An 11,111-nucleotide genomic window follows, 5' to 3' on the forward strand; every position below is an offset into this window, starting at 1 on the left:
GGGAGAGAGTTGTGGAAGGCCTATACTTCATGTTAAACATAAATATATAGCAATAGCAGCAAAGACAACGTCGGCAGTGTTGACGGCAAAATAGGCTACAGAATACATTTATATTGTATTTATGTCAAAACTTTCAAACATCAAAATGTCATTTATTAATATGTATTCGTGTCAAAATGACATAGAAACATCTTTTCCTATTCTATTTTGCCTGGAAACGCTTCCAACACGCTTGCGTGTCGCGTGAAAAATAGGCGTCGGTTCTATTTCTAGCATGCACACGTTTTCCGCGCGTCTCGAGCTGCGCCCAGACGCGTGTGTCACGCAGGCAGTTAACATGGGAGCCGAAATAAAAACGGACACGACACACAGACAGTGTGTCGCCGGCATTACAAATCTGGAAGGCGGTCTTTCTTAGAAGTATCGATACTAATAAATTAAGGAATCGTGACGTTTTTCATTTCCGATTTACTTTTGAAGTATCGGTGCACCGTGCAACAGAGAAAGGTAGGCAACGTACTTCCATATGTCACTCCTCGCGTCATCTATTTCTACGAGTCGTGGACCACTTGTGCTCGCACATGCAGCCATCTCGCTGTAGTGTTTTGTCACATGACACTGACAGCGGCAGGTTCTTTGCTGCGTGCGTCAGGAAAAAAACAGACGTCCATATGGGAGGCGTATCGTATCGATACTGATAAATTTAGGTATCGTGACGTTTTTAATTTCCGAGTATCGCGATACTTTTGAAGTATCGGTACACCGTGCAACACTATGACAGAGTTTTCATTTTTGGTTGAACTAACCCTTTAAACTTTGTACGTGAACTCACCATGTATTCATTCTTGCTGATGAACATGATCAACTCCACACGTCCGTAACGGAAAATAGAACGGCGCTCAAACAGGTTGTAGATCAGCTTCCACAGTATGCTCTTCTCATTCCTGTGTGAGAAGATCCCCACAACCTTCACCGGGACATCTGTTTCAGAAATGGAAAGACAGAAAAAGCATTGATCCAAACCACATATTTATGCCTTGCTTAAAAAGGATTGTTTACTCATCCTTGTGCTATTGGTGTCTTTCTTTACTTTCACATTAATCTGAATGTTTGGGACACTAACCTGCTGACCAAGGTACCTCAGAGATGGCTAGGTCAGAGAAGAGCTTCTCCGAGTACATGGCTGGTGGTTTCATGCTGCCTTGGCCGATGGGATCCAGCTTGAAGAAGTCACAATGAACCACATCCAGCTGCCCTTCCAGTTTGCTCTCCAGGTCCTTTAAGACCAAGGGTTATTTTAGGGGTGTGTAATATAAAGATATTAGACTATGAACAATTAAAATGTCTCCACGATCTGGCTTTACGGTATCGTGCTACGGCACACATTCTATCAGTTGCAGTTCTATGGCTGTTTTTTATTATCTCGATCGCGGTTACACTAGCGTGTCATTGATGTTCTTCATCATTAAGCGAAGGTAAACAGTTGGGAGAAAATCAGATGTGTCCGTATACATTTTCAAATAAACACGTAAAACTCTACGCGTTTTAGCCATTTATTTAAACGACAATGGTGTTTTGGGGGCCTGAAAAAGCTAACTCTTGATACCGGATTTCAATGTGCTAGTTTAGAAAAATTATACCATCATTGTCTCCATGTGTAAACTACAAAAAATTGAAAACGGCAACATCATGCGCACGCGTATTACATATTCAGTCTATAGGCGGATGTTTATTTACAAAGTGACATCGCCAACTACAGGCCTGGCAGCAAAATACAGCGATTTTAATCGCTTTCGCAGATCTGTGTGAACGGGGATCATTTTGACAATGGTGACGTCTGTACGCAAAAAATACGAAGGAAAAAACGTTTCCATTTTTAGTACATTGCCGTCATGTAAACGTACCCTTAAAGTGACAGCAGCTTAATATACCTGCTATTGTTGTTAATATGAATCAAACCACAAAAGAAATAGAAAAAACTCACTACTCTTGACAGAATAACTTTTGTAGCTTTAATAAGAATTGATGCATGTTTAATTAATTCAGTGAAGAATATGCAGTTTTTTTTTGTATTTGATTATTCAATTTCTTTCTTGAATGCTGCTGTTAAACAGACCTACTATCCCTGAAAAATGTAAATCATTTAATTCCATTTGTATCTTTCTTACATAATATTTGGCCTATGGTTTGTATATTTTAATAACCAAGTAATAAAATAAAGTGAAAAGCTGAAAATTCAACTTTGCATCACAGGAATAATTTTCCTTTTAAATTATAATAATATTTCGTTTTAAGTTTGTTTTGTTTTTTCTGTATTTTTGATCATTTAAATGCAGCCACAGTGTGATACTTTTGAACAGTAGTGTACATTTTATATATACTTGTATTACTCCCTAACTCGCTGACTTGGAAAATAAGCCTTTTTAACAATGCTTTAAAAAAAAAACAAAAAAAAAACATAACATACATTTTGGTCATATCACTCACCACAACTTTGCCCTAAATGGTCTGTCATTCTTTTTTCTTTTATGTTTTGTTACCTTGTAAGGTATTTTTTTTTATTTTAAATAGGGAAATCAGTTTAGCAGTACTGCTCAGTAACTTGCAAAAAAAGCCTTAAAAAGCCACGTGAAAAAGACTTTGTGATACAATCGTGGATCGTCGTGATCCTGCATGAAACAATCGTGATATGATATTTCTGCTATATAGCCCACCCCATGTTATTTATTAGGAAATGGCTCCAGTAAAATCTGACAGTGAGTAGAGTGAGTTAAGATCATTTCAGATGTCTACCTGCAGCTCAGGAAGGAAGTTTGCTTCACTTTCCAACGCAACCACTCTTTGAGCCCCACGGTTCAGCAAAGCACGTGTCAATACGCCAGGACCTGCGGACGGAGACAAACCCCACATGAATACATCTACAAATACTGATGCCATTCAATTAACAGTTGACAGACACACACCTGGGTTACACTCAAATATAACAGCTTTCCCGTCCTCAATATCTCCGGCCAGGTGGTCGGTCACGATTCTCGCGAGGGATGGGTCTACGATGAACCGTTTCAGGTGTTTACAGGCTAGGGCTTTCTGCGTGTTCTCATCCACATCGCCCAAATCTAACGGGTCGTACCGGCAGAGGGGGCGAAACTGCCCCTGCAGAGGCACGGCGACAGCGGAGAGGTTCCTCTGAACGCCTCCTGAGGATGGAGTAATGAGCTCTGGTTTGCCCACCTGAGCCGGGGTCTTCCTTGAGCCGGAGGGGAATGAGTCTGGAGAGCAAGTTCTCGCAGATGTGGACAAAGTACTGTGTTTAGTCAAAGGCAAAGCACAGGGAGATGCAGATCTTGATGTTCCACTGAGAGTTCTTAAAGTCAGGACAAAGAACCTACATCCTCCACACGCCGCCATGATGACCAACAAGCCTGAAGCCTAAAATCATATAACATACAGTACAATTTCAAATCCAAACCTGAACAGTTTTATGTAACTATTACTTTTCTGTACTTACTGCATTCATGACATTTTACTGTATTGGGCTAAAACACAGTACTATTAACGGTAACAAATGTTATTTAAAAAATAAACCCTGATATTTTCAGTGTTCAAATATGTGTGTGAAGAAAACTTGATATAAATTATAAAGATAGCCATTTAACATTGGCTTTATCTGAATAGACTGATTAGGCTGAGTTCAATAAAGATATTTAAGTAGCTTTTATAAACATGCCTTAGAAAAAACAATACTGGTGTGCATCTTGAGACAAAACACAATGGCACTGACATATGTTACATGACCATTACATTACGCTTTTGCACCAAACGTCCTCGTTAACTATCTGTCTCTCTTGCACATGCAGATTGTTGGTTATAGATTTTAAGACAATTTTAACCCAAACTGACCTCAAGTGATGCGGTTCTTGTCCACAGGATCTACATTAATGAATCGCATTCAAGCTGCGCAACACGCGCGTCCGTGACATTGAGCCCCGCGTGCTGTTGACCCGATGGTTTCGCAATCCTATTGGCGAGGCGCACTACGTACGTCATATCGCCGCGACGTCCCAACACATTATGCTGATCAGGAGTGCGTCAGATTTGCGCATTCTGAAATTTGTTAAACTTTTTTTTTTTGTATGTGCACTGCAGTAAGCATTCGTCTCAATATAAACTTTTTAAAACACATATAGACATGATAATGAAAATATCTGTTTTGTAGTGAAATAATTTTTTTGAGTTTCAGATTGTTTAATAACCTGCGCAGTGCCGTGTCAAGTTGACTGTCATGAATACAAACAGGGCTTTCATAATGTGTATGTACTGTATGTAGACACATGGACGCTCAGTGTGGGTGATATTGTTATGATGGATGTGAATATAGAGCGGTTTGTCAGTGATGGTAAAGGAAATGGTTTGCGTGCTCTCCGTGGAATCAAACCCGGTGAAGTGATCCATTCATGCGAGCCGTTTGCATTCTGCATAGCCAAGGATTTCTTGAAAACCACCTGCCAAAGTTGTCTCAAGAGGTAAGAACACAATTTTTCGAACATGTGTTTTCTGTATTTTTTAGACATGGTACGCGATGCCATAACATTATTTTGGAGTACCATGTATGTAAATACCACAGTGCACGCTCTTCAGTACCATAGTATGTTCCAAAGTACCATGGTATAGCATCATTTTGTAAGGGTAAAATGCTTTTAGCAACAGTCGGTCTTTATGCTCCTCTTCTGCTATATGATAATGTTTTCGTGAATATGAAATAAAGAGTTTGCAAAATGGCAATATAATTGTAATGCATGACATTGCTGAGTTTGACCTCCAGGAGGCGCTGCTGCTCTTTCTCTGATGTTGCTGCACCTTTAATTAATTTACATGATGGACTGTTGTTTTTTGTTGGTCAACTAAATAAGTGCGAAATGACGCTGTTTACATACCTAGGATTAAATAATATATAGCATAAAGACTATCTAAAGTCCCCCCTTTGGATAAGAAAAATAGCCCTAGCTAATATGCACAAAGTTTACTTTTGGCGACGGCAATTTTAGCAAATTTCGACTCTCGATTAATTGGCAGGATCAGTTGATTTTCACTGCGTATTCAGTGGATAAATTCGTTTTCGCAGTGAATTTTTATTTATTTATTATTATTTAAATACTAGTTTGGGCAGTTTTTCAATATATAATGTTTTATGCTGATTTTGAGGATAGTTTATTTATTTATTTTTTACAGCTGTGACAGTGTGAAGTTTACAGTTACTATGTTCAGAATGTCCTTCTATTTCCCTGCAGTATATAGAATATACTGTACTATTTTCTGTATGCATAGAATATACATCTAATAATCTGCTTGATTTGAACTTCCTTTTCATTTTGATGATGCAGAATTCATATCCGGAGATAATACATAAATTAATTTTAAATAACAAATATTTGAACAATTTTGAGTATTATTGATAACACTTTAGTTTAGGGCCCAGTTCTCACCATTAACTGGTTGCTTATTAGCATGCATATTACTAGGATATTGGCTGTTTATTAGTACGTATAAAGCACATATTAATGCCTTATTCTGCATGACCATATTCTACATCCCTTAACCAATACCTAAACTCAACAACTACCTTACTAACTATTAATAAGCAGTAATGAGGAGTTTACTGAGGCAAAAGTCGTGGTTAATAGTGAGAATTGGCCCCAAGTTTTTATGGTTTTGACTCATTATTTTTTAGAATATCAAGAGTTTGTGTTATAAGATTTGAAGCAAAATTATGGATTTTGAATTTTTGTTATTGCATAATGCAAACTGTTTCACACTTTGTTTAAAACAAACTGTTTAATTTTAGTGCTATTTAGTTTACACTTCACACAAGTATTATATTCGGAACATAGCTTCTTTATCTCTTTTTTTAGGTGACATAGATGAGTGCACTGCATCTGTATTGTGTAACATGGCCTAGAGAACGGATATATGATCAGTGAAGTTCACAGAAACCAATTACCACTGAGTCAGAACTAATTTACCAGTTTACTCAAGTTGCACCAACAGAACAGCTAAGCATTAATCTGCTCCAAATACACACTGAATTCAAATTATATAAGCCTCGCTTTTCTATGTTGTGCATCAGAAAAACAGAAGTTTGTTCTGGAGAGAGCAGCTGTTGAGAGAGTTTTCATCACCTTCCCAAATATCACTGTCAGAAGTCATTTTGTTGAAGGTTTCTTCTTGTGATCCAGCGGTCTAGGCTTGTTTGTTGTCATCATTGCAATTCATTTTAGACACGTACTGTATTTTCATTTTCAGTAATTTTCCCCTCGCCGAGGAGAAAGAGTGTGTAGGATGATGCTGTAATGAGATTTCTAGCAGATGTGCTGGGATTTAATTCACACCAGCTCTACATGCCTGATCATCTCTGACACTTTATTAGAATCAATCTATAAAACTCTCAATGCCGACAAATGCTCATGGATGGTGTGTGTGTGTCGAGAAAATCAGTAGACCTCAGCAGAGAGTGCCTAAATGTTGATATTTTTTCTGTATATGAGTGAAAATGTGGTATCATGGGAAAGTAAAGTGGCCATCATATGCACACTTCAGAGGGCCTTTCCAAATACCCACACTTGCAGTCTTTGCACTTGACTTGTCTACTTGCATGACGTATTTCCTGTATTCGGCCCAAGTGTTCAAGTAGACGTGAAGACTGCAAGTGTGTATAGAACTTTTGATTACCCGTTGAGACACAAGTGTTTACAGAGCTTTATTTAGATTTTCAATAATTAGCATTTTAAAATGAACTTCTAAATGTCTGGTCAGTCCCTAAGTAACAGAAGACACCATTTAAAATTGTGGTGCTTCTTATTAAGTGATAAAAAGCAGTTGCAAATGTTGTACAAAATACACATAGCCTACTCATCTTTGCACCAATAAAATGACACTTTTAACAAATTGCTGTACTACCAAATTACATGTAATATCGAATTAATTTAACTTACAGTGGAACGTTTTCCTCACTATCTCGTGATTTCGGGGCACGCGGTTTCCCGAACTTTATTCATGATGGGATATGGATAGCTTTGAATACCGCTCTGATGCGGTATTCAAGATAGTGTGTGTTTAGTGTGCGTTCAGGGTACTGCGTTTTGGCATTTTTTAGACATGGGACAGTCTTGCACACTTACTTCCTGTCGCATGCACACACTCTCAAGTGGCCAAGATCGCAAGTGTGGGTAGAAAGGCCCAGAATCTCGCCTGAAGAAGTAGGTCATCCGAGTACTTTTTGCTCACTCTTTTATGAGTACTGTGAATTCGGACATATACTTCATTTGTCACATACTGTTTTTCACCTACTATATAGTAGGGTAGTATGCGATTTCGGATGCAGCCTCAGTTTCTTCAGGACCCTAAAAATGTGAGGCCTTCTTTATCGCTACGTTTGCTAATCTAGACAATATCATTCATATATGAAATGCGCTCTGTGGTTAGAGTGGAATAGATGCGATTATAGTGTTTATATGCCTGTTTGTTGCGATTAAATCAGTATATGACACTTAATTTCCTATGATTATGAGCTTAATCGCATCAATTTGATTCGAAGTATTGTGGGGTATTACATGGGGTAAAGTTTAATTGCAATATTGCCTAAATCTCATTATAATCGCATTATCAGGGTGCATGTAGAGTCATTAAACAATGGTTCTCTTCTCAATTTCACGTGTATCAGAAAAAATATTAATTAATTATTATTAGGGCTGTCAAAAGATTAATCGCGATTAATCGCATCCAAAATAAAAGTTTGTGTTTAATTAATATATGTGTGTGTACTGTGTATAATTAAATTTGTATATATAAATACACACACATGCTTGTATATATTTAAGAAAAATGTGTAATTTATATATAAAAAATTATATTTATATATAATATAAATTATATATAAATATATACAGTATATGTATGCAAATATTTCTTAAATATATACATGCATGTGTGTGTATTTATATATACAAAATAATTATACACAGTACACACACATATATTATGTAAACACAAACTTTTATTTTGGATGCGATTAATCTTTTGACAGCCCTAATTATTATATTATATTATATTAATTATATTATATTAATTTATAATTATATTAAACAGCACAACATACCTTTATCACACAGTTTAGTACTTTTTAATATGACAATTCACAATGATTTCATTAATAACTTTGTTATAAATACACTTGGATGTATTTTATACACTTATATGTTAAGTAAAAGATTGGATAAATATTGTATTTATTTACAGAAGTGTATGTCATCACCTCAGGTCTGAAAGATGAAATGTCTGTTTGTGATAGAGCCGTCATTTGTTGACATTTCTGTGTCGGTTTGACTCCAAAGAGTCTGTCACAGAACATCAAATATTTCTCGCAGGTAATTTAAGCAGGCCTACTTTATTTATTAATTTATTTTTAAATGAGGTTATGATAATTCTCCCGTGGCATGCACTTGTTTTTAGTGTCGTGTTCTGGAGTAAACACCCTAAGGTATCCATTCTCGCTCTTTTTCTGGTTCTCTCCCTCCTTCTGCTCTCGTTTATTCATCTATTCCCTGTTGAGGTATTAATTGCCATCTGTTTTTTTGCCGTTTGGCTGGTTGGGGCCGTTCATCATATTTCAGGTATGTCATTTTCCTGACTCCTGCTCAATGCTTTTCTGAGCGTGACCTTGTGGAGTGGATCTTTCCACTTGAGAGGGAGGGAGAAAGGAAGACAAACAGGCTCAGAAGACAGTCATTTCTGGCCGGGGATTAGTGCTTCAGTCCTGCTGATAACCTGGCTCATCTATAGAGAGCCGTCTGCATGGACTCACCCAGGAGAACACTGTGGATGAAAAGAAACGCCATGGAAACAGAACGTTAATAATCCGCTCAGAAGAGCTCGGTATTGTAATGCTCCCTCAGTGCAGGACTGAATAAGCTGAAAGATGCTTGTGCTGTCACAGAGCTCAAAGAATTTATTTTACAGTGTTCAGAAATGAGCTCTTGCTGTAACTCTTTATAGATGATAGTATCGAAATACTATGATATTTCAATATATACCTTATATTTCAATATATACAATATATATTTCATTTTTATATATGCACACATAAACTAGTGGTGAAAAGTTTTTCCTCTTATGCTCACCAAGGCTGCTTTTATTTGATTAAATATTTCTCTGATGTTGCTGGACTTTGAACATGGGCTGCTGTTGTTTTTGGTGAAGTAAATGTGACCCGGGACCACACGATTTCCATTGATGTATGGTTTTGTAAGGATAGGACAATATTTGGCCGAGATACAACTATTTGAAAATCTGGAATCTGAGGGTGCAAAAAAACAAACAAAAAAACAAAAAACATTGAGAAAATCGCCTTTAAAGTTGCCCATTTATGTTCGCGATTGTGCTGCATTCACTCACAAAAATAAATGTTTTATATGGTAGTGAATTTACAAAATATCTTCATGGAACATGATCTGTACTTAATGTCCTAATGATTTTTGACATAAAAGAAAAATCGATCACTTTGACCCATACAATGTATCAGAGGTGGGACAAAGTCATTGTTATGCAAGTCACAAGTAAGTCTCAAGTCTTTGCCCTCGAGTCCCAAGTCAAGTCGAGTCAAAGATGAGGCAAGTCCCGAGTCGAGTCAAAAGTCAAAGCCAACAAGTCTCAAGTCGAGTCCAAAGTCCTACCATTTTAGTTTCGAGTCATTTCAAGTCCTCTTACCACAGAAATAAAATGTATACAAATCATGTATGTCTGTAAGATTTGTATTTATTTAAACCTCTTTTTATACAATGACATTAATCAAATACAGTAAAAAACAGAAAATTATATACATAAAATAAATAAAAAACAGGGGGGAGGGGGGGGTGCAATTGTGATGCAATTATTAATAATTGTGATGTAATTTTTGCATCACAATAAGTGTATTGTGATTGTCAAAACATTTTAGTAACTAAACTGAATTTTATTAGGTTTAGTGACAACATGCTACAATGTTTACATGGTTCAATTTCTTGTAAGCTACGCTTTTTTATTATTTTAGTTCAATTCAATTATTGTGATTTGATTTAATATTGACTCATTTGGATAAATATTAGGTAGGCTACACAATATAGGCATTAATTTTTCTCAAGAAAAAAACAACTCACCTAATGCTGTAAACATACAGAGAGCCCTATCAGCTGGCAGGATTATTTAAGGTTAAAAATATTTTTTATATTACAACTTTATTTAATGATATAAGTAAAAATATAATAAACATGCAATATAGTACACATATTTAGCAAAATACTCTCTATAGCTCTTTTTTTCTAGCCAACTAACGTGCAATAGCCTATTATGGTCATTAAATGGCTTTCCTGAGGTAAATGTTATGTGACATAATTGTTCTCCAACTGTTTTATTGACCCCTTTGATTGATGGGTCGATATTATGAATGAGGAATATACATTTCGGTAAGTTGTACTGTATCTTTCAACAGTGTTCATTCGTGTTTAACGTTATTTACTAACTGTTATCAGCTAGAGATGATCGGTTCACGTGCCGCTAGGGATCTGTCGTGTCACATTTACAAGCGCCAAAACGGTATTTATTGTCTGAATTTCATAATAAAATTGACAGAATCTGAGAGCTGAGATTTTTTTTATATCATAAGTAACCTGCTCTGTCTAGTCTGTCGATCTCCGTGTCCTCTTTGCCTCGCGATTTTTCTGTGCGTGAGAGCGTGTGAAAAGTGTCAATTGCGTGTGTCTCACGGTGAATGCGTGAGAGTTGGCAGCTGTGTCAGCTAGTAAGTTACGGTACATCCGATAAGGTGCTTAGCATTCGTTCAAATTCGTAGCATGCGTTGTTGCTTGTTGCGCTTCATTCATGGTTGTCTTGCAATGTGCCTGCTTAGATGCTGTCGAATCAAAACAACGTGGGACTACTGTGATTGGATGTCGTGCAGGCAGCGCGCGTGCTCTCTGCATGCATACAGGTGGTGCACATTTTTTCCACAGATGCAGATAAACTGAGAGCGGCGCGGCCGTGTGAAAATTTTTTCCCCAGTTTTCATGGGAAGTAGCAAGTCT

At 37.0% G+C, this 11,111-nt stretch overlaps 1 protein-coding gene across 1 annotated transcript; it reads right to left on the minus strand.

Annotated features, from left to right (window-relative positions):
* Positions 1 to 757: 757 nt before the first annotated feature.
* On the minus strand, positions 758 to 4,032 carry LOC309491944 (dimethyladenosine transferase 2, mitochondrial-like). The gene is made up of 5 exons (XM_082190975.1): positions 3,901 to 4,032; positions 2,964 to 3,429; positions 2,794 to 2,885; positions 1,124 to 1,277; positions 758 to 981 (listed from the first exon to the last, which is right to left on the minus strand). The coding sequence occupies exons 2-5, from the start codon at positions 3,406 to 3,408 to the stop codon at positions 773 to 775; spliced, it is 900 nt and encodes a 299-aa protein (XP_082047101.1). The 5' UTR covers positions 3,409 to 3,429; positions 3,901 to 4,032; the 3' UTR covers positions 758 to 772.
* Between the last annotated feature and the right edge of the window lie 7,079 nt (positions 4,033 to 11,111).

This window comes from Leuciscus leuciscus, assembly GCF_965113295.1.
Source record: "Leuciscus leuciscus genome assembly, contig: HAP1_SCAFFOLD_750, whole genome shotgun sequence".
Classification (NCBI taxonomy): Eukaryota; Metazoa; Chordata; class Actinopteri; order Cypriniformes; family Leuciscidae; genus Leuciscus; species Leuciscus leuciscus.

Excerpts from the sequence above, each read along its gene's own strand:
- LOC309491944 (XM_082190975.1), bottom strand. The coding sequence starts at position 3,408 with ATGGCGGCGTGTGGAGGATGTAGGTTCTTTGTCCTGACTTTAAGAACT. Across the intron at positions 2,886-2,963 it reads TATATTTGAGTGTAACCCAG|GTCCTGGCGTATTGACACGT; the intron begins GTGTGTGTCTGT and ends CTCCGTCCGCAG. Across the intron at positions 982-1,123 it reads TGAGGTACCTTGGTCAGCAG|ATGTCCCGGTGAAGGTTGTG; the intron begins GTTAGTGTCCCA and ends TTTCTGAAACAG.